Here is a 23,683-nt window from a genome sequence, read left to right on the forward strand (position 1 = left end):
GTTCACATATCAGTTTGGGACTCCTGATTATGCAGGCCTCTAAATTTCAGTACGAAACTGCAGTGAGGGATTTTTCATCTTTTTCTTGTAGTCTTCATCAAACTCTTCACTCTGGGCCACAGTGAAATGGTTCTTCCAGTCACCAACTTTCCCTGCAGAACCACAAAGATCAGACAGATATTTTAGCTAAAGCTGGAGATCGAATCGTGTCATGTCTCATGTATTGCATATCACTGTTCACCCTACCTTTTCTAATGAAGGAAGACTTCTTGAAATCCATCACTTTGAACATTGAATTGTTGACCATCTTATCATTTTTCATGTCATCAAACTGCACTCTGCCGAGAATTGCTTCTTTCTCCTCAGCTGAAGGAGACAAACCAAGAAAGCTGCAGAGTTTGTCTATTTCCAGTCCAGTATCCTGGAAGCACAATGGTCAAATATTGTCATCACACTATTACCAGCAAGAAGACCCTGAAGATGACACAGTGAAACTGGAGCATGAGCACCTTGCCCAGTACCACTGGCATTGCAGACTGGCCCTAAAGACATAGAACGTCATCTCTCTGGAACTGGAACTGGTGTCCCCGAGATCTTTACATCTTCACATCCCACATCTGGAAGAATTTTCCATGCTTTGTGGGGGAAGTTGGGGACATGGAATCTGTGTGGGCTATGTTCAAAACATACATTGTTGAAGCCGCTGCTAAAGGTTGTAATCAAAAGTTCACTTGTCTTGGCGCAACCTGAGAACCTGCTGGTGGACACAAGCCTTGGAGGAGACCTTCAGGCCGAAGAAGGAGGCCTTTCAGGCTTGGTTGACCCAGTGGTCTCCTGAAGCAGCAGATGATTACCAGTTGGCAAGAGGGGCTTGCAGTTGCAAAACCTGCATGTTGGAAGAGTTCTGGCACACTATGAAAAAGGACTCTCAGTTGGCCCCAAGGAAGTTTTGGCAAAGTGTCAGACATCTCAGGAAGGAAAAGCAGGAGGAGAGCTGCTGACCTGGACTGGGGATATTGCTGAGCTTTGGAAAGAGCACTTTGAGGAACTCCTGTACCCAGCTGTTACGTCTATCATGGAGGAGGCAGAGTCTTCAGACTCAAGGGAACCCTCGTCCATGTTCTTGGCAGATGTCACTGAGGTAGTCAGAAAGTTAGGGTAGCTAGAGAAAAAATATTGAGGAGCTCAGACATCTGGAGGCAGCTTGGAATAGAGACGCTGCTCCCTCACGTCAAAAGGGGCCATTTGAGGTGGCTTGGGCATCTGATCAGGACGCCTCCTAAATGCCCTTGTAAGAGGTTTTTTGAACATATCCAACTGGGCGAGGCCCCAATGAACACGCTTGAGGAATTACATATCTCATCTGGCCAAGGAACACCTCGGGATTACCCAGGAGGAGTTGGAAAGTGTATGAGCGGATGAAAATGGATGAATGGATGGACTATCATCAGTACAGAGCTTTGGACCTGTGACCTAAACAGGGAGGTTCTGAATCATTCAAATACATTCCCAGAAGACCCATAAAAACAAGTAAATTACCTCATTCAGATCTTCGTAGAATATGTAATGGAGGTTTGGATAACTCTGTTTCTTCTCCCACCAGCCGCTCACATGGTCATACCATGATCCATACACCACTGAAGCCACAAAACAATGAATGAAAGCACTTCAGGAGTGTGGGGAAATCTGTGCATCTCCAATACAAACAACTCTATTACAGTATTTCACACATACTCTTTCCCTCCATGAATCTCTGGACGTAGCTGCTCCAGTCTCCAGGCTCTGGGAAAATCATGCTCATGTGTTCAAAATGAAAATAGGACACCACACTGTCCTTTGCATTGCGGGCCACATAGACTATCTGCACACACACAAAAAAATCATTGTCCGAAAAGTAGTTTTGCATTAAACATGTGGACTAGTGAGCATAAATCAGCTGAAGTGGTAGCTGGAAGTACCCATGCATTAGATGTGTTTCCTTTTGTAATCATTCAGCCTTCATATAAAATAAGAATCATACATTTGATTTGCAGAAATGAAACATATCATAACAGTAATGTTTTAGTTCTAGAGATGTAGACATGGTAAAGATCTGTAGTCAGTCCGTTCATCATTCCTGATGTTTGATCAAATGATAAATTATCTACATGGCATAAATTCTCTATTTATATTAACTTTTTATAACACAGGAATTTAGCTGAAAGTGTACATTTTTGTCAATTTCTGATACTGTACTTAAAAAGCATTTGACCTTGCAGTTTTGCTCCCAAAAAGACTTGGGTACAAACTGGACTGGAAGATGAGTCTTGATGATTCGAGGAGAGGTGTGGAGGTTTTCCAGCAGATCTGTTCCTTTGATTATGGGTTGAGAGGGCCTTGATCCTGTACATTATCATAACAGTTTACATGTCAGTGAATCCTACAGTGTGGTAAATACAACACAATACAACTACAGTACATGACAAACCTTGATGCAACAATTATCATTAAATTATAATAGACTACCTGGCACAATGAGTGCATTTACATGGAAATGAATTTACATTTAGTGGTCATGTTTTTGGAGTATTCTGAGCATGCAAACACTATATCCCGTTTCAGAAATCAAGTAAGACTTTACCTGTTTATGAGAAACCTGATTATACTAGCTGAAGTACTAAGAACTTGGATTACTGTGACATGTACACACATTATCCCGGTTATGGAGAGCCTCAAATTGTGCAGACATGGCTTCAGAGGGCATTCAGAAGGAAGAGAAACATAGCATAAAGGTGTGTGCATGTTTATGAAATATGATTCAACCTTTCCAAAATGGTATGCAGATCTCCAAGGTAACCACTCTTGCTTGGAGCGGGATAGATGTGTGTCGCTCTGGAGATGTCTGACCAAAATGCAGCAGGTCAAGGATGTAGGAGACCCATGTGTTTCCTAAAAGAAAGATGAGGGGAAATTACAAAGAATTTACAGTTTCAAATTGTTAAACTTTCAGGTTGTTCTGTAAAGTTGTTTACATCCTCACTGTGTTTTTTACAGAATTATTCTGGCAACCAAAGCTGCCAGTTTGTTTGTTTGTTATAGTGTACACACATCTATTCCAAAGCTACAAAATAAAGCAAACATCTCATAAATGTTTGTGAAGTGACCTGCTTTGGGGTATGATATAATAAGCACATCATCCGGCCTGGCCTGAAAGTTTTGGACGGTCTCCCAGTTGTCTGTGAAAAGGTGAGTCATCCATACTCCATGGAAATTGAACGGCTCTGGTCGAGAAATTGCATCCATCTTTATAAAAGAATACAACAAACAAATCGTTAATTAATGACACTGGAGGTTGCTTCATAAAATGACCTCTAAAAGCCATCTTAAAAAGTGCGTTTTTTCTATCAACGTTTACTATATTATGATACTGCAGTTTACAATGTTGATGTAGCTGCTGTACTTTGTCTACTGTTCCTTTAACAGGTGAAGCGGTAACAGCCAATCAGTGTCAGTGCAGGGCAGCAGGTCGCAGGTGAGGAGCGAGACAGAAATGACAAACAAAAACACAAGTAAAAATAACAGTAGAGCACCTAACTTAATGAATAGACACTTTTTGGAGGACTTGGAGGTGTTCACCCTCTGGCGTTGTTGCTGTGTTCGGGTTTTGATTGAGTTTTCTACGAGGATTTGGTGAGTTAAAAACGTTAATAAAAAACCAACAGTTTTCAGTTTGCATGCTGTTTCCTTGTTTTTCGAGCTAAATGTGCAGCCGAAATTGCCTGTAGCCAAGGAACGACAGTGTCAGTAAGCTTATTTGTGTATTTTATGGTGTGTCATTGTGTAAGGCAAACTGAGAAGCAACATGCAACAGGTATGATTTAGTTTAGCATTGTTGGTAAAGCGACGTAAAAGGCGCTTTAATATTAAAAACACTGGTATACTATGTTGGCACAAAATGCATTTTTCAAAATCAAGCTTGAAAAGATGTTATACATCACTGTTATTTTCTACTTTCATTGAGTTGGTTCTTTCTTTAGCAAAACTTAAGTTCTAAGCATAAATATCAAATATTTATTATTTATATCAAAAATACAAAAATGAATTATTTTCAATATACATGCAAAGTAGGTTTTTTTGTTTGTTTGTTTTTATTGTAGCAGCCTGGGATATTTCAATGATTTGCAGCAACATTTATTGTGACAGTGCACCTAGAGGAAATACTATGTATTTTCTCCATGTCCCAAATAAGGTAAAATGACCTCATCAGGTGAAAAATAGTAAAAAAAGACAAATTCCAAGCCAAAAGCCCAGATGACTCCCAGACCGTATGTCTGCAACTAATTTTCCTACATAAATAAGCCGGCCGTTTAAACATAACCTCTGGTCTGTGGTCTATTATTCTTAAATGTTAGTTACAAACTACTCTTCTGAACCTAAGCTGTGGTCCCAACTATCTGCAAATACTGACAGTGCTACATACTGTGTACATATATGGGCAGGCACATCGGCCCTTAACCCTTAACTAAGAAAAACAACCTTTACTAGTTAATAACCTGTCATTAAATTATCCTTGTCACCACTTCTTATCTCAGTAAGGCTGTTAAGATCATTTTAATGTTTTAAAAATTTTACCTGTGTTTGCCAATGTCTCAAAAGAAGGTTTTTTTTTTGTTTTTTTTTTTTTTATCTCTGCTGGAGTGAGAAACGTATGTTTTTGTTGATTCTTGTCTGAGATTTGAACAGAAAAAAATTCTGTAGGAGAAACTGTTGTTAAACAGCTGAGAATGTAGCTCTTTTCTTTAACATCTCTGCACTGTAGTGAGTCAAGATGTAGACTTTTGTCCCACAGAAAACAAGAGGATCAGCCCCTCTTATAAGATTCATGATGCGCTTTTTGCTCTGGTAGAGATGTATTCAGGCGCTTAACAGGTGAGGACGTTGTCCAACCCACATCTCTGGACACCAGACCACCAGCTGAACGGGGACTGCATTGGGTCGTGTAATCCTCTATAAATGTAGTGGGATGTGAACCCTCAGCCTTCTCTGTTATCCATGTTATACTAAGATTATTCTGTCGCAGTCTTTTTTTCCAAATCATCCACATTAGATTAATGGTCCAAGTGGAGTCCAGATTCATTAGCTTACTTTGCATGTCTTTCAGTGAGGTTTCCATTTGCTGAATTGTCTGGACATGCCGATCTGGCACGGTTGGTGGAGAGTTGTTTGTTTTTCACAGTATGGTATTCTTACTTTTACTTTAAATGTTAAACTTTTCTGTCTACTCTTTCACCACTGACAATGATTTAATGTTGCCTGTTAAACAAGTAGTGAATCCCACTGGAAAATGAGCATATTTTTTAAAAAAAAAAACTTTGTAAAGATAAAATGATCTGGAGACGTACCTTGTTCGGATCACTGATGATGTCCATGAACAGCTGTTTCCTGCTTGTATTTTCCTTTTATCCCAGTGTATTTATTCACTTGCGTTAAAAGTAAATCTTTAACCTTCCTTACCTCTCATCTGAAACAGATCCATTCATTACATGAATATGGGCTCAATTCCAGATGTGATTTGACAGCCCCTCACCCCTCTTTGGGTTTCATTGGTCCTTAGCCTCCACATACCTGCAACCGTCAAACCATCACCAGATGCCTCTAGACTTTTATCATATTTCCACAAACTAGTGCTGTCTTGGCTTGACTAGGTTTCACTCTGCACATCGGCCCATCATGGCCGGGATTTGCATCCCTTCAAGGTGTGTTTTCAAATGATGAAAGCTCGAAGTGATAACATTTAAAAGCATTAGACTGATCCATGGCTACAGGTCTTAGTGTCTTTCTATCTCACAACACAGTAGGTAAAAAGGGTTTACCTGTTGGAGGTGAGCTGTTTAAAGAGGTGCAATTGGAGCACGTTGTCTGCAGCTCTTTATCTAACAGCGCACTGGGGCTGTTTCTGCTTTCACTTTTCTCCCTGCGGTATCAGTAGACTTGGTTTTCCTTAGAAGTAAAGTCGCTAACAAAGTTTGGCTAATTGTGATAAACACATATCATTTGACTGTCAGTCTTTCTATCTATGATCAAACTGCTCTAAAAGTGATCCCAACTATGTATGTTATTGTTCACCTCTGTCGTCATTTTAGTTGTCATGTGGACTCAGCTTTCCACTTGTGTTAGTAATGACCTAAAAACCTGGTAGTGGTGGTTGTAGTTATTTTTCTTTGTGGCACTGCAAATATGATGCAAAATATGTAGTTTGGTTATATTGGAAAATAAATTGGCCACCATTGCCGCCACAAGGCATTTTTGCGATGACTCTGTTTCTAAAGATGTTTAGGGCCTAAAACTGTACAAGTGTACCAAATTTCATGCTTTTATGGGAAAAATGAACATTATTCTCACATATCATCTGGATTTTAGAGCCTAGAGGGGTGAACCTCTTTTGCTGCGCATTGCCACTGATCCATAAAGCAGCAAGCACTTTCCATTGTGTATGTGTGTTGCTTCTCAACCATTCTGCTAAATGTTGCTGATGAACTAAATTTCTTGGCAGAAGGGCTATTAGTTACTAGTTAATTATTGCATTTTTTGCTGCTGTGTCTTTATTTTTGTGAAACATTTATCAGATAGGTCGTAACCTTCTGTAAAGGCAATAAGCCACTTGAGGCTTTGGTTTACATTGATTTTAGAAGCACTCTGGTCTGTGTCATGCCTAACAATGCCCCAAGCCTACTCTAAAAGAGGGGCTCTTGTGGCTCAATGCTTAATTTCAGGTTGGCACAAAAAAGCTGAAGTAGATAGACATGAAAATAAACTTATGCATCATTCTGCACCAACACAAGGATTGTTTAATTATTAAAATTATAATTCAGTAACAGGCATGATAAAACATTAAATATCACCAGCTTGTACTTTATTAGTTATGAATTTTTTTTTTTTTTTTCAATGATTTCAGGCCATGTTAATAACAGACAGATTACTGACCTTGCAGTTTGCAATGGGACAAAAAATTCCACCTATTTTGGGACAAAAAAAAATGAATTTACATGTTAAAAAAAGGGAAAATTCCCACATTTCTACATATTTTTATACATTTGAATATGCAGCATAGCCTTTTAATCCTGATATATACAGTATATTGATGGTAGTGTTTTAAATTTGTCACATTAGTGTTTAATTGATGCTCTGTAAAAGAGAATTGCTGAGTGTATCATTTCAATTTCAAGAATCAGTGTTTATTGTGTTTTACAAAATTGTTATCTCTTTAGGTTAAGAAATTGAGCCATAGTTTTAGGAATTGTGTTTAAACAGTTGGAAGAACTGTAAAGGCCAGTGTTTTCCTGGTTAAAAATAAGTGTGCTAAGTGATGTAGTTTATGCTTAGAGTTTTGCAGGGATGTGGTTTAGAATTTCTATTTGAGTTAAAACACTGAAATTGTTGTGTTCTGGAGTCCTGTTGTTGATATATGAGCTTTAAGTTGTCAGAGTTGTGCGCATAGTTTCATTTTTTGTTTGTATACAATGGAGAATAACTGTAAATGATAATGTTGTAGTGAAAATGCATGTGTCTGGGATGTACTGCGCATGCAATTAGATAAATGAGACTTGCATTATACTGCACGAGTTGTGTGAGAGATTTTAAGTGGATTATTTGATGTTGTTTTGCTGTTAAACACAGTCCCCGTTTACTTTAATTCATGAGGAATGTTTGACTCTTTTGAATTCTTTGTTCAGGAAGAAAAAAAATGAAAGAGTACGCTTGTTATTCAAAACACATGTGCCAAGAAAGCTGGAAAAATTCTCCCTTTGATTCAGGCCATTTGCAATCCATTCCCCTGCACAGCTGCTCAAATGAGCATGAAGTAGGATTTGGCAGCATCTAGTGGTGAGATAGCAGACTGCAAACAAATAAACCCCAGGTGTTCAATAGATTACAATCTTGTGGGTGAGCAGAGTGGCTCTCGCCAACACATATTTGTATGTTACCTAAAGGCCATGGAAGATGGCCATCTTCCATGGCCTTTAGGTAACATACAAATGCTAGAACCGGTGTTTAGTTTGTCCGTCCTGGGCTTCTGTAGAAACTTGACGGTGCAACATAGTAGACACAGTGTGGGGCTTTTGATGTAGATGTGAAGGGCTCGTTTTAAGATAATGAAAACATAATTCTTAGTGTTTAAGTCACTGGTACAATTTTCAACAGAGCCTGATGCTGCAGTGAAGAGAGAACAAAAAAACAATTATATTTATGTATTACATGATATTTGCTTTAGACAGACAGACAGACAGACAGACAGACAGATAGATAGATAGATAGATAGATACTTTATCAATACAGAGACAGATACACAAGGGGATTTAGAATATAAGCAAAGGCATTAAAACAACTAAAAACACAGCAGTGAAATATTAGTGTAGTCCTACGTCTACTGCAGAGAAACTCTTCAACAATGCACTGACATTGTTTCCTAAAGACTGTTGTTGATTGCAGGTTTTATTAACAATATAAATGTGAATTTAGTAAACTTCTAGCTAAAGAAATGCATGACATTATGCTGATTTGTAAACATAGAAAAAGTACATTCAACAAGAGTTAAACATATGAAAGTCATCGGTCAACAATAAGTAGAATTGTCTGACAATAATTACACAATATCCCTGTAAATCAAATTTAACATTGTGTATAATGTGAATGAAAGGCTATTTGGAGTGTTGTTAAAAGGTCATGCGCAATGTTTGAGTACGACAGCTGTCAACCTTTTACAAAGTTTAGATCTGTGTGAATGCTGTGTGGTTTAGCTGAAAGTGGCCAAGGGCCTGTGTCCACCTAACATTTTTTTGTCTCAAAAAAAAAAAAAAATGTTGGTGTCTTCTTCATTTGTCTCCTATGAGGAGTAGGCGTCTGCTGCTGCATGCGGCTGCCTGGAGAAAAAGCTGTATGCCCAGTGTCTTTTGTCTTTTTGTGCCTCTCCTGTTATTGTGTATAAATAATATTAAATCTAATTTTATTACTTAATGTGTGCACAAAAGACAATCGTATGAACAAGCTTTTGTTGTTGTTTTTATTGCGAATACAGAAATATGGATATGATTAAAAACCAATGTATTTACATTTCTGATCACACAAGTCCCTTTTGAGTGTCAATCTAAATGGTGTTTTCATACAGCTGTTCTTTAAATACACAATTTAATTAAATTAACATACCGTAAAGACTAACATATGTGGGTCATTTGGTGGACATGACATGAATACATTTGATTGATTTTAAGGATTTGGGGATTTTTATGTTTTCCATACATACATTGTTATTATATTCACCTTCAGACACGATCAGTCATTTAATTTCCATTGTGCTTCATTAAAAAATATAGCTCCCAGCCTTAATTCAGATAATTTACAAGACTATACACTCTATGCCTCTGCTATTGGGCATCCGTAACTTGATTTTGTCAAAGAAAATCCACATTTCTAGTCAGTCATGGACCCATCTCCACATGTACACAGCCTGGCCAGTCCTGTTCAAATTTCAGTGCGGAACTTAAGTGTGAGATCCGTCATCTTTTTCTTGTAGTCTTCATCAAACTGTTCATTCTGGGAAACAGTGAAATGGTTTTTCCAGTCACCAACTTTCCCTTCACAATGACAAAGAGAATCAGAGAAGTGTGTTAGCCAAAGAGATCTTATGTCACACACATGTATCCATTTATTCATCAGTTTACCTTTTCTCATGAAAGGAGAAATTTTGAAATCCATAACTTTGATCGTAGAATAGTTGGCCATGTTGTCCTTTTTCATATTATCAAAATGCGATCCACCTGCTACTCTTTTCTTCTCCTCATCTGAACGAGACAAACCAAGAAAGCTGCAGAGTTTGTCTATTTCCCGTCCAGTGTCCTGGAAACACAATGGTCAGATATCATCATTGATTTCTTACCAGATAGTGGAGAGAAGTAGCCTGAATAGGAAGAGACCCCAAAAAATAACTAGATCACCTCAATCAGATCTTCGTAGAACATGTAATGAATTTTTGGATAAGTCTGTTTCTTCTTCCACCAGCCGTTCACATGGTCGTACCAGGATCCCCACACCACTGAAAACACAGGACAATAAATGAAAGCATTTCATTAGTGTTCAGTAAAAATATGTGCATCTCTGTCACTACATACTGTAGTTACCTCCAAACAGCAGGAAGCAGCCTGAGATTTCAACATTTGGGTAGTGATCCTTGTTTAAGTTTTTTTTTTTTAAGGGGAACAACTGCCATTTGTTAAAGTATATTATTGTAGAGGCTATATGACATAATAGAAGAAACGCTGCAACCTGCTGAAGTAGTAGGATTTTACAAATGGCAGCAGTTACTGTATTTATGGGATTATCTAACTAGCTGTCTACCAAAACATAATATGCCGTACGTGTTGTTAGGGGCATTTCTCCTGAGAGTAGGATGACTGTCACATGTTATGGATTTATCATTCCAGTGGACAGCACTTTTATACATTAGAAGTCTTACAAGAGCAAGATAAGATAAGGTATGACAAGTGTCTCTGTCTTGTGAGTGTTTATGGTTAACATAAAATAGATTCAAAGAGTGAAAGCATTTTTTTTTATATTGCAGATATTTTATTGCAGATAAATTCTATATTCTTGCAACCAGTTACTTTTAACTGTGATGTTGCTATACCCGAAAGTTTCATAGTTTTTCATGCATGTAATTCAGTTTCCACAATTATAATATTTATCACCTTTAATACTGCACCCACTAACTTGTAAGAGCCAACTTAAAGATCTGTAGTGACAAAATGTCAGGATTAAGACAATGTCAAAACAAGAGTGAGCACTGTGGAGCTCTGTGTCTGTGTTGTCTGAGAGAGACAGAGAGAGAGAGGAAGAGAAGGTGGAAGGTGGACTATTGCATGCAGTGTTCTGTAAATTATCAATAGCTAAAACATCAATAACGGAACAAAACTTTTTGACCCTCCTGCACTGCCTGATATTTTTCAGGAAGTTTTCCCAAACCTATCTGTCTGCCTTCATTGTCCAGCTTTATATGTAGTCTTTGGTTCACACAAACACAAGACTTTACCCCAAGAAGCAGACGTTGAAAACAAGGGAACTTTGAGATAAGTTTGAGAAATGATTGTTTTCCCAAATCTCAACATACCTATCTTAACTTGACTAAACCTAACTTGCATAACGTTATGTAAAGTATGCAAAGTGACAACACCATTTATGGGCTACTAATTTGTCAGATATTGTATGAGGATACAGTATTAATTGTATGCTAATATTAAATTTATTTCATGCTAAAAGAAACAACAATTGCATTGCAAGTTAATACTAGGTTTTTAAAAAGATTTGTCCACGTGACTTCTGGTATTAACCAAATCAATGTACGGTCTTCAATCTGAACACAATACACAGATAATTTAGTTGGTTGGATACAGCTAATGATGTCTCTGCACTGCACACACACACACACACACACACATACACAGAGTATTTTTCATACGTACTCTTTCCCTCCATGAATCTGTGAACGTAGTTGCTCCAGTCTCCAGGCTCTGGTTGACCCATGTTCATGCGGTCAAAGTGAAAATAAGACACCAGGTTGTCTTTGGCATTTCGGGCCACGTAGACCATCTACAGAAGAGGAAAGCATTTAAATGATAGGACCTCACTTTTGCACACTTTCCCCTTAAATCCTACCTCAAATATGAGTCCTCAATGTTACTTTGTCCTGAATCTATATAATACACAAAGTAATGACCCTGCAGTTTTGCTGCCAAAAGGACTTTGGCACAAACTGGACCGGAAAGTGAGTCTTGATGAGTCGAGGAGAGGTGGGGAGGTTGTCTGCTAGTTCAGTTCCTATATGAAGAGGTAAAGATACAGTGAGTAAAGCCATGAAGCTGTAAAGTAATGAAATTGTTTCTTAACTGCAACATTGATACTAATAAAACTACTACTACTAAAAAAAACTGTAAAAACTTTTGAGATTCAATGACGATGTTTACTGAAGTTTGTGGAAATCAACACACAGTAAACTATAGGCTAAATAAGCGTCTGTATTTTATGATGCACATAGGTCTAATAAATATGAATATCATAATATATGAAATATGGTGAATATAATTGGGTGTCTTTTTCACCTGAACCGAAAGATAGGAAGTGGACTTCCAAGAAAGGCACTCTCTCAAAGATTGGGACGGATCTCTGACGTTCTGTCTGTCCAAAATACAGCAAGTCGAGGATGTAGGAGACCCATGTGGTTCCTATTTGACAAACAGATACAGAGAGAAAAAAACTCACAACCCCTCACCTATATACACATGTCTTTTTCTGAGCCGTAAAGTTTTCACTGCTGTTCATGTTTATAGATTGACCTGCTTTGGGGTATGTTGCAATAAGTATATCATCTGGTCTGGCCTGAAAGTTTTGAACATTTTCCCAGTTGTCTGTGAAATAGTGGGTCATTGGGACTCCATGGAAATCAAACAGTTCAGGTCGAGGGGGTACCTCCATCTTTTAAAGAAAAGAAAAGACAAGAAAAAAATCAAACATACAAAGCACTTAATCATTGCGTGAGAGTAATCAAGCTGCGGCAATTGTGTGGAAAAGAATGTAAACATTTTTCAAATCAGATTGTGTTAAAAAGTAACTTCTTCAAGTCATCTTCAAAGAAGACAAGACACAATACATAGTTATCAATCAAGAAGGACAAATGTCTGTCCAAGATTGAGTATTAGGTTGCAGTCAAAAAAACAAACAAACACTGATGCTATGTAAGAAAAAAACTGTTGAATATTGAACTGAAAACGTAGTTGAAAGTATACGGCCTTCATGTACATTTTGAATTACTTTTATTTACAACTCCATTCTCATCTTCTCTGCTTCATATTTATCAAGAAATTAACTCTTTTTACACTTTAAATGAATTAAGACACATACCGTGCTCGGATCAGATGACATGCTGAATGCTGCTAGTTTCTCTGCTGTGTTTCTGACACTTCTCTCTTCTTGCTGTAGTTTTTCTCAGACAAGCAAATTGTTGTCCTTCTCTCTTCTTAGTGCATAGCAATTTCCTTATTGTAATTGGAGGCCCAGTCCCACATGTGATAAGGTATTCAGCCCCTCCCCTTTCCAGATCTCCTGAGCGTTTACCCTTTAATCTCTTGTTCTCTCAGAAACACACAGAGCATGCATAGTATAGAGTGCTGCCGTTTATTTGTAGGTCAAAACGGTAGTTGGTATTGCCCTGGTTCTCTCGTCAAAAAGCCTATGAAATTTTTCATGTGAACTTTGGATTATTTCAGAAAATACCTACTGTGGCAAACAGATGTTTATTACATGTTTTGTACGGCAAGTTAATCTCTAAACAAATTGACATAACTTTTTTGAAGCATAAATGGCAATTTTCAGAAGTAAAACAGTAACATTAGGCTATAAACAAAATACACTATGGTCACATGACCTAACATTGCCACAACAATCAGGCTGTAAAACTGTGTTCGGTGTTATCATGTTCTGTATTAATTTACCAATAGTTAGCAAACACCTCTTTTAATGCACAGAAAAGCTTAAAGATTCATGAGTTGGGTATTCACTGCTGTATTTTATGTCAGAGAATATGTGAAAATCTCTTCAGCTTGTGTTAAACACACAATGCTAACTCATTTCCGGGTTTTCAGACTCATTCCTGCCCAACTTTATATCTAATCTTTGTTAATTCAGTGTGTAAAATATTTGCACACATGAGTCAGTACAAAACATTTTTGTGGTTTAACAGGTCATAGCAGTGCATGCGTTGTGACTGTGCTTTCTCAGCCCATGCCTTGAGTGCACTTTTTTACTTTATATGATCTTGTTTGTTCACTGTTTTTTGAGAATGAAGAACAAAAATCCAGAATTACTTTGGTTTGATTAAAATGACAAGTTGGACTGTTTGGAAAATTAGGCAAGGTAGACTGAATAATACACGCTACAAGTATGGAGGCATACAGAATATACAATTTACATTTTTGTATAACTTTTTTATTTGGTCTCACACCTGTATACATTGAAACTGATACCTTGTAAGTCTCTTTGTGCTGGGTTTCTAATGTTTTTGATGCATGACACTAAATTGAAATGTCAGTATATTTAAGGACTATGTAGTTGTACATATTTTTCAGTGTAGCGTTAAGATGGTCAATGTGAGAATTTATTAGCAGTCAGCTAAAAGTCATTCAAAAAATTGCAGGAAGTTTTAGTTGCAGTTGCAGACATGCCAGCAGTACAAGGAACAAAAACCTACAAGTAGTTTTGTAAATCGATGATCACAGAAAAATAAGAAATTATCTCTGTGTCTCTGTGTGAAGTTACAGTTAGGGATGAGCTCCACTGTGGGTTTAATTTAGGAGTTAAGGCAGAGATTATGTTAATAAACAACTTTTAGGTTAGGCTTTTTCTATCTTATCCAGCAAGTGATGAAAGCCCAATGTGTGCTAAAGACAATGTAAATCAGGCACACAACGCTCTGTGTGCAGCACTAAGGGCATTGACCCCAGGCAAAACCCTGTTTTTAAGGAGTCCCGTGGATGATTTGGGGGGAAAATATTGAGAGTGACAGAAATTTGAATGAATGTGATTGATTTAAGGAAATTAAACAAGCAGGAGTTTGCTAATTCTATCACAATGATCTTTATTTATTTTTTTTTTATTACTTGCTTCCAAAGTTAATGTTAATAATTGATAGAGAGCTGTAGGTTGGGAGGCACAAACATTTTGGCTTCTGAAGGGGGCTATAACAAAGTTTGAGATCCGCTGAGGCAATGAAGGTGATAATCTCACAGAAACGCCACAGACTCATCTCCAAATAAACACAGCCTGTGCGGTCCTGTTTAAATTTCAGTGCGGAACTGAAGTGTGAGGTCCGTCATCTTTTTCTTGTAGTCTTCATCAAACTGTTCATTCTGGGAAACAGTGAAATGGTTTTTCCAGTCACCAACTTTTCCTGCAGAACCACAAAGAGAATCAGTCAGAATCTATTTTTGTTCATGTAACACACATTTATCTGTTTTATCTTCAGGTTACCTTTTCTCATGAAAGGCGAAATTTTGAAATCCATAACTGCGTTTGTAGAATAGTTAGCCATGTTGTCCTTTTTCATGTTATCAAACTGCACACCACCTGCTACTCTTTTCTTCTCCTCATCTGAGCGAGACAATCCAAGAAAACTGCAAAGTTTGTCTATTTCCCGTCCAGTGTCCTGGGAATACAGTGATCAGATGTTATCATTGCATTGTTTCCAAAGTAGCCTAAACAGGAAGAGACCCAAAAAACAAATATATTACCTCAGCCAGATCTTCATAGAACACGTAATGGACTTTCGAATTACTCTGTTTCTTCTTCCACCAGCCATTCACATGGTCATACCAGGATCCAAACACCACTGAGGTGAAAGAACAATAAATAATAAGCACTTTAGTAGTGTTTAGCGGAAATGTGTGCATCTCTGTACAAATTAAAAACTCTATTATTATAGTGTTTCATACATACGCTTTCCCTCCATGAATCTGTGGATGTAGTTGTTCCAGTCTCCAGGCTCTGGCTGAACCATGTTCATGCGATCGAAGTGAAAATAAGACACCATGTTGTCTTTGGCATTGCGGGCCACATAGATGATCTACAGAAGAAGAGAGTGTACCTAGATGTTTGTTGTAGTAACTGGATATAGAACACCAAATTCTACTGCTTGTCTTTGTTATCACTCAGCCTTTTAATGAAATATTAATCCTTGTCTGTCATATCAGCATCTTGTGATCATGCATTGAAATAATACAAATAACACAGACATACTTACCCTGCAATTTTGCTCCCAAAAGGACTTTGGCACAAATTGGACTGGAAAGTGAGTCTTAATGAGCCGAGGAGAGGTGGGGAGGTTGTCCACCAGGTCTTTTCCTGTATGAAGAGGTAAAGATGGAGTGAGAAGTGCTGCATTTGCCAGTCGTGACGACCTTCTGGCACAGTACTGACCTGGTTTAATTCCAACTTAAAGGATCGTGGCTACTTTGTATCTATGGGTAATTATACATATGAGTGTACAAAATGACCTGCAAAGTTCCCCAAGGCTTTTTTTTTGGCCTCTTGTGTTTAACAGCCACATGCTTACACAGGTTCAGATTATGGAGAACTATGTAACCATTATTATGCAAAAGCCACACAGATTTACTTAATGAAATCATCAAAGGACTATGGTCCAATACAAACTCTGACTATCAGTCGTGTTACAGTAGTGATGTACAGTGTATCACATGAGATTAGTAACAACCATACTTAATTTAAGCCAAGTTCCCTAAACATAAACTCATAATGAAATAAACGTAAAATTGAAGTCTTTTACTTACATTGTAAGTTTATTTAGAAAAACTCTGTATGCATTTAACATACAGAAACGAAGAAGTATATTTTGAAAAGACACAATGTATTTAACATGCATAAATTGATATGATGCAAGTATGTGAAACGTGGTGAGTACATCTGATCGTGCGTTCTACCTGAACCCAAAGACGGGACCATGATCTCCAAAAAAGGCACTCTGTCAAAGATTGGGATGGATTGCTGTCGCTCTGTTTGACCAAAATACAGCAGGTCGAGTATGTAGGAGACCCATGTGGTTCCTAAAAGATAGACATAAAGAGAAAGAGGAAAATAAAATAATCGAAACCCATCACCTCTATACACACATCTTTTATAGGCTATAAAGCAATTACACTGCTGCAGAGTTGGCAGATGATTGAAGGAAATCTAGCCGCCACTTGCATATTTTACCAGCATGTGGTTGGTGGCTGTTGCCAATTTCATACCCTGCACTGCTGTTCATGTTCATAGACTGACCTGCTTTGGGGTATGTTGCAATAAGTATGTCATCTGGTCTGGCCTGGAAGTTTTGAACGTTCTCCCAGTTGTCTGTGAAATAGTGGCTCATTGAGACTCCATGGAAATCAAACAGCTCTGGTCGAGGAGGTAACTTCATGTTTAAAAACAAAACAAAGAAAGAAAAGAATCAAATTATGCAAAGTAACCATTGTCCAAGAGTAATCAAACTGCAGCAATATGATTGTGTGGGAAATGATGCAAATATTGTTCATTGTCAGACGCAAACAGTTAAGTCTGATTTTGTTAAGAAATAACTTCAAGTAATCTTCACAATAAGAGACACAATAAACTGTCCAAACAGTCCAAAAGGACAATGATGTTCTCAAAGACTGAGTATTACATTGCACTCAAGAAACAAGAAAAAACTGGTGCTGTTAAAGAAAGAAGGGGCTGATAATTTAAATGTATGAAGAAGCATTTGCAAATATACAGGGTTGAGATGCATTTCAAATTACTTCAGTCTACATGTCCGTTCTCTTGTACTTAGCGTTACATGTTGATGAACTCCACTTGACAGTTCGGTACAAGGTAACTATTTAAGAAACAAACTTACCATGCCCCGATTAAATGCCATGCTGAACACCGCTTCTTTCTCTGCTGTATTTCTGACACTTCCCTCTTTTCCTGCTGTAGTTTTTCCTCAGTCAAGCAAACATTTCTGTCCCTCCTCTCGCTTCCCATTGCATAACATTGTTTCTATTGTAATTGGAGGCTCAGCCCCAGTTGTGAAAACATACTCCAACTCCTCCCCTGTCCAGATTTCCTGGGCGTTCACTCTTTAGTACCCTGTTCTTTCAGACACACACAGATATGCATATGATATATGTATCTGTATACCCAATTTGTCAAGAATCAGCTTTATTTGATTCAGTGTGTAAGTTTAACACACAAGTTAGTAGAAAATATGTAGGGCATGTTTGTTTAAGAAAAAATGAATAGGAAAGATTTATAGATGAAAGTCAGTCAGCAAAAATAATCCTCAAGAAAAAAATATTTACTGGTATACTCTGATCACACAGTGGAAAACAGTGTGAACAGTAGGGATGAGCTCTTTTTTAATTGCAAATATGGACATTTGAACAAAAACCTTTGTATGTTCATAAGTGTTTAGTGTCTCTGATGGTGTGAAATGTGTAGTTACACAGCTGCTCTTTAACTGAACATTTACTTTTTCATTGGTGGAAATTTAGGGATGAGCAGATCGTCTCTGCGGGACTGATACTTCATTACTCACAAGTTGCTCATTTGGTATAAATTCCCTAAAACATATCGATAATAAAATGACATACATACAAAACATGGGTGGCTGGACCACTTCCATACATTTTTACTACTTTTGTATGTTCATGCCCATACAGCCATCACGTTTAGCTGTCTCCTATGTGACATCAGAACCTATCACGTACAACTGTGCAGAGTCGCGTACTTCTGCATCAAACATGAGAACAGTATGTTGTGGTGCTAATTTTCACTTAGAGACAAAAATACAGCAAGATGCATTATTTGTTAAATTAAACTGCCACTAAGCAGCAACATGAATAACTTCATGCCATGACATGTCCTGACCTGTGTGTGTGTGAGTGTGTGTGTGTGTGGGTGTGTGCGTGTGTGTGAGTGTGAGTGGGCGTGGTTTTTCCCTGCAGGCTGGGCCAGGTGCAGGCAATTCCCTGATGAGCTGGTGGTGGGTCTACTTAAGCTGAGGTCTCAGAACTGTTCATTGCCCGAGTATACTCCTACTAAGTGGTAGATGTTCCTAACTGCCTCTCAGTATCTTCCATCAGTTGTTTCTCCTGTTTTTGGATTTTGCCTGTGTGGCTTACGTCTTGTGTTTTTTCCTTGTCTCAGAGTCACCTCAACTCCACGCTTTGTGCTCCAGCTGCTTGTGTGTTCGCCTGCCTGCTTGCCTGCCTGCTTGCCTGCCTGCCTGCTTGCCTGCCTGCCTGCCTGCTTGCTTGCCTGCCTGCCTGCCTGCCTGCCTGCCTGCCTGCCTGCCTGCCTGCTTGCCTGCTTGCCTGCTTGCCTGCTTGCCTGCCTGCCTGCCTGCCTGCCTGCTTACCTGCCTGCCTGCCCACTTGCTTCCCTGCCGAGGCTTTGGACGCTCATCCGAGCACCCAAGGTCTCTAGAAGGAATCCTCTCACTGTAAATAATAAACACCCTTCAATTACTAAACTCTCGTCTTGTGCTTTGTGTCAGCGCTTGGGTCCTCAGCATGTCAGAATTGTCACATCTTCAGTCATTTAAAAACAACAAAACCTGACAGTTATAAGCAGGGTTAAACAATAATAGATTAATTATCTATTATTAAGAAATTATCAGTGTCAGCAGTGGTATTGGTATCATTAAAATTGTAATGAAAGAATCATATTGAAATAATAAAGACTGATATCGCTCAGTCTTAGTTGACATCAGACTATACATTTTCGTTATTTAACTAGGCCTGCTTTTGGTTAATTACATCATTAATTAATTTTTCTGTTTTCTATGCATACATTCACTTGTTCTAAAGGAAATATTCACTTGCAGACACAACCAGTCATTTGATTTCCATCTTGTTTCATCATAATATATTGTTCACAGCCTTAAACCTTTATGATGATAATTAACAAGAGATTCACTGTACACCTCTGATACAGGCAACAGTAACTAGAATTTCTCACAGAAATGCCACATTTTTGTCTAGTCTTGTTCAAATTTCAGTTCGGAACTTAAGTCTGACGTCCTTCATCTTTTTCTTGTAGTCTTCATCAAACTGTTCATTCTGGGAAACAGTGAAATGGTTCTTCCAGTCACCAACTTTCCCTGAATGACAGAGAAATAGACAGATATATTATCTTGAGTTGGAGAGCTGATTTTTTTCCCTCTTGTCACAGACATTTATCTATTTATTCATTACGTTACCTTTTCTCATGAAAGGAGAAATTCTGGAATCCAGAACTGGGATCATAGAATAGTTGGCCATGTTGTCCTTTTTCATATTATCAAAATGCGATCCACCTGCAACCCTTTTCTTCTCCTCATCTGATCGAGACAAACCAAGAAAGCTGCAGAGTTTGTCTATTTCCCGTCCAGTGTCCTGGAAGATATCATCATTGCATGCTTACCAGCTTGAGGAGAAAAGTAGCCTGAATAGGAGGAGACTCAAAAAATAACTAGATCACCTCACTCAGGTCTTCGTAAAACATGTAATGAATTTTTGGATAAGTCTGTTTCTTCGTCCACCAGCCGTTCACATGGTCATACCAGGATCCCCACACCACTGAAGCCACAACATAACAGCACGTCAGTAGTGTTCAGTATAAATGTGTGTATCCCTCTACCAATAAAAAACTCTACTTACTCTTTCCCTCCATGAATCTGTGAAAGTAGTTCCTCCAGTCTCCAGGCTCTGGGTGAATCATGTTCATGCGATCAAAGTGAAAATAAGACACCAGGTTGTCTTTGGCATTGCGGGCCACATAGACTACCTACAGAAGAAAACACACCCAATAGTTTGTTGTAGTAACTGGAAGTGGAGATGCCTTAAATTCTACTGCTTCCTCTTGTTATCACGTAGCCTTTAAATGAAAAATGAGTCCTTTGTGTGACTTTGTCCGCTATTTCAGCATCTTATGATCATCCATTGAAATACAGAAATAACAAATAAACTACCGACCCTGCAGTTTTGCTCCCAAAAGGACTTTGGCACAAACTGGACTGGAAAGTGAGTCTTAATGAGCCGAGGAGAGGTGGGCAGGTTGTCAGCCAGATCTTTTCCTGTATGACAAAGTTAAGTGTAAGAAGACTAATGTTGTAAAGTCCTTCAGTAGTTTCTTTACTGCGGTATATGCTAGGGGTGTAACGATACAGAAAAATCGTACTTTGGTTTTGAAGTCACGGTACAGTACGGCGATGAGAGACGGAGCGATGCATTGTCGTATTTATAAAGAATTCCATCTAAAGTGCGATTAAAACTGAGTCTAAAACAGAAAAGTCTTGTGTAGAAGTCTAAAGAAGTCACTTCCCCTTGCTGGAAGTGCCTACGTTTTGCTGTGGGCACTTTGACATTGTGAGGAAAATCTCTGTCACTGCGATGCAATCTATCAATCAGCTGTGTGATCAGCATAATGTTTCTCTTGTTTTCAATAGGCCTACTCTTTTTTGTCAGTAGTTGAAAATAATAAAATTAATCTCTTGGGTTCAGTTTCTTTGGTTCAGACAGGAATGTGCGGCCTGAGTTGCACTCCAGTATCCAAATGCGCTCACACCTGGTACACAGTCTGTAAACAGGCACGTTTTGTAAAAACAAAATCTATTTCTGTGCATATTAACTCTCTAACCAGCTGCTGCAGGTTGGATGTTCAGTAAAACACAGGACACACAGTGATGAAGACTGTGCACCACAGATAGTGCACACTTTGTGCGTTTTGACCGACAGCATAATGATAACCTGGTGAGTTCACAGTGACATGGTTCAGTACAATCATCTGACTGTTTTATCTCAGCTGTCTTCTTCTTTTGTGTCTTTTGCGGTACATAACACCACTACATTTAGTGCTGCCTCCACCCGACAGAGTGTAATTGCATGCATGAGCTATGTGCATGTCAGGATGAAGACCTGTGCAAGTGGAGGAGAAGTGACAGTGAGGCACTAGAGACTGAAACATTAATTAAATAAGCATATGTAGTTTATTTAATAAAAACACGGTCTTCACCTATTCTACATGGAAATTATACTGTATCTAATATAATGGAAGGGGAAACACTGAATTATTATTATTAATATTTACGGACCATGGTACACCTCTGGACCGAACCAGAAGTGCCTGTACCGTGATGGTTTGGTATGAATACATGTATTGTTACACCCCTAGTATATACAGTGTTTTGTAAAACAAACTTTTCAAACATAATGGTAATGTTTAGAGTAGTAGATGAGGTATACTGAAGGTTAAATAAGTGTTTGTATGTTTGTGATTCATGTATGTGAATTATGTGGAGTATATTTAATCAGCTATTCGACCTGAATTCAGAGATGGGATGAGCATCTCCAAGAAAGGCACTCTCTCAAAGATTGGGACAGATCTCTGTCGTTCTGTCTGTCCAAAATACAGCAGATCGAGGATGTAGGAGACCCATGTGGTTCCTTAATGACAGACGGAAAAAGAGAAAGAAATGATATGATCCAAACTCATTACCTCTGTACACATATTTTTTATAAGCCATAAAGCTTTTGCACTGCTATTCATGTTTATAGACTGACCTGCTTTGGGGTATGTTGCAATAAGTATATCATCTGGCCTGGCCTGAAAGTTTTGAACGTTCTCCCAGTTGTCTGTGAAATAGTGAACCATTGGCACTCCATGGAAATCAAACAGCTCTGGTCGAGGAGGTGACTCCATCTTTATGAAAAATATAAATTAAACAAATGATCGAAACAAATAAAGCATATAATCATTGTGTGAGACTAATCCAACTGCTGCAATTTGTCTGGAAAAGAATGCAAAGATTGTTTGCTTTCAGTCACAAGCAGTTAAGTCAGACTGTGTTAAAAAGCAGTTTCTACAAGTCATCTTAAAAGAAGGAGAAACACAATAAATAGCGAGCAAGAAATTAACTCGACTGTCGAGTAAAGCTCAGTGCAGCTCTCTGAAAAAGAGTTTGAGGCTTTTGATGAATTTAGACACATACCATGCCCTGATCAAATGACATGCTGAAGGCTGCTGGTTTCCCGGCTGTATCTTTGACAATTTTCTCCTGCTGTAGACTCGGAGCCTGTTGTCCTTCCTCTCTCTTTTTATTGCGTAACACTTTCTCTGTTGTCTCTGGCTTAGTTTCAAATGTGACATGGGGCTCTGGTCACTCCCCTTCTGAGTGAAGGGGAGTGACTAAAACTAGAAAATGCATTTGGAAATGTGTTATAACCAATTTGCCACTGTGCAGCAGAGCATTAGGACGTGAAGTCTCCATACTGTTGTGCAGTAAAAACTGCTGCTGTTGTATACATTGTCTTGTCATGTCTTCCTGGATGAATTATCAGCAACCACTATAAAACGCATCTCTCCCAGTCAGGTAAATGACCCTCATTCTCCTATTTGACAGATGCAGATGCTATCAATCTCTCCACTGAGCATCCAAGCAAAGTAAGGATGCACTGCATCAGATATTACATCACTGCTACTACTACTACGACTGTCGGCTGTCGTAGTAGTAGTGATGTAACCTCCACCCCCCAAAACCATGATTAAGAACCACTCAGACATTCTGAAAGACAATCAATCAAGATGATTGAAAATTAGCTCTCATGCATTTGTTTGTTTGTATGTTTATGCATGAAAAAGCTTATTAAAACCTATAATAGTTGTCATCAGACTTACGGTTCCTGAAATGCACATTGTTTTATGCCATGTGCTGTACCCACTAAGCTACCAATATCCTGGTTTACACCAGGGAAAACACATGTTTTCATCCAAACTTATCAAATACTGCTGCTTTGTCAGTGGACTTTCACAGCAAAAAAATGACATGCTAGGTAACTTCTTGCATCTGTTGTTGACGTTCTAGGACAGCATGTCATTGTACCATTGTCATATGCACTGTGGCTTTTCAAAATTCACTTCAGATTTTAAAGGTAATTTACAGCTTCTGCTAGTTACATGAATACTGTCTTTTTCTAAATACACTTACAGTCTGGGTAAAACACCTTGTTTTAACTTTTATTCCCTTGTACAACAAAATCAGGTGGTAAGGTTAAGAAAAAACATCATGGTTTGGCTCAACATCCACACGGAAAGCAAACAGTGGGCT

The 23,683-nt window shown here is 38.4% G+C and overlaps 4 protein-coding genes across 4 annotated transcripts; all 4 read right to left on the reverse strand.

The window, feature by feature from the left end:
* Positions 1–39: 39 nt before the first annotated feature.
* On the reverse strand, positions 40–5,401 carry LOC121947189 (cytosolic sulfotransferase 1-like). The gene is made up of 8 exons (XM_042492123.1): positions 5,382–5,401; positions 3,144–3,282; positions 2,803–2,928; positions 2,252–2,382; positions 1,735–1,861; positions 1,540–1,637; positions 247–421; positions 40–152 (listed from the first exon to the last, which is right to left on the reverse strand). Exons 2-8 carry the CDS (start codon positions 3,280–3,282, stop codon positions 40–42), a joined length of 909 nt encoding a protein of 302 aa, XP_042348057.1. The 5' UTR covers positions 5,382–5,401.
* A 3,625-nt stretch (positions 5,402–9,026) lies between these two features.
* Positions 9,027–13,190, reverse strand: LOC121946749 (cytosolic sulfotransferase 3-like). Its single transcript, XM_042491475.1, has 8 exons — positions 12,928–13,190; positions 12,363–12,501; positions 12,129–12,251; positions 11,747–11,847; positions 11,493–11,619; positions 9,972–10,069; positions 9,699–9,873; positions 9,027–9,611 (listed from the first exon to the last, which is right to left on the reverse strand). Exons 1-8 carry the CDS (start codon positions 12,946–12,948, stop codon positions 9,499–9,501), a joined length of 897 nt encoding a protein of 298 aa, XP_042347409.1. The 5' UTR covers positions 12,949–13,190; the 3' UTR covers positions 9,027–9,498.
* Positions 13,191–13,994: 804 nt separating this feature from the next.
* LOC121946750 (cytosolic sulfotransferase 3-like) lies at positions 13,995–18,860 on the reverse strand. The gene is made up of 8 exons (XM_042491476.1): positions 17,453–18,860; positions 16,858–16,990; positions 16,518–16,640; positions 15,821–15,921; positions 15,517–15,643; positions 15,312–15,409; positions 15,052–15,226; positions 13,995–14,971 (listed from the first exon to the last, which is right to left on the reverse strand). The coding sequence occupies exons 1-8, from the start codon at positions 17,471–17,473 to the stop codon at positions 14,859–14,861; spliced, it is 891 nt and encodes a 296-aa protein (XP_042347410.1). The 5' UTR covers positions 17,474–18,860; the 3' UTR covers positions 13,995–14,858.
* Positions 18,861–18,930: 70 nt separating this feature from the next.
* On the reverse strand, positions 18,931–22,669 carry LOC121946959 (cytosolic sulfotransferase 3-like). The gene is made up of 8 exons (XM_042491806.1): positions 22,568–22,669; positions 22,140–22,278; positions 21,900–22,022; positions 20,553–20,653; positions 20,238–20,364; positions 20,059–20,156; positions 19,799–19,973; positions 18,931–19,699 (listed from the first exon to the last, which is right to left on the reverse strand). Exons 1-8 carry the CDS (start codon positions 22,586–22,588, stop codon positions 19,587–19,589), a joined length of 897 nt encoding a protein of 298 aa, XP_042347740.1. The 5' UTR covers positions 22,589–22,669; the 3' UTR covers positions 18,931–19,586.
* Positions 22,670–23,683: the final 1,014 nt, after the last annotated feature.

The sequence above is a fragment of the Plectropomus leopardus genome, chromosome 8 (genome assembly GCF_008729295.1).
Source record: "Plectropomus leopardus isolate mb chromosome 8, YSFRI_Pleo_2.0, whole genome shotgun sequence".
Classification (NCBI taxonomy): Eukaryota; Metazoa; Chordata; class Actinopteri; order Perciformes; family Serranidae; genus Plectropomus; species Plectropomus leopardus.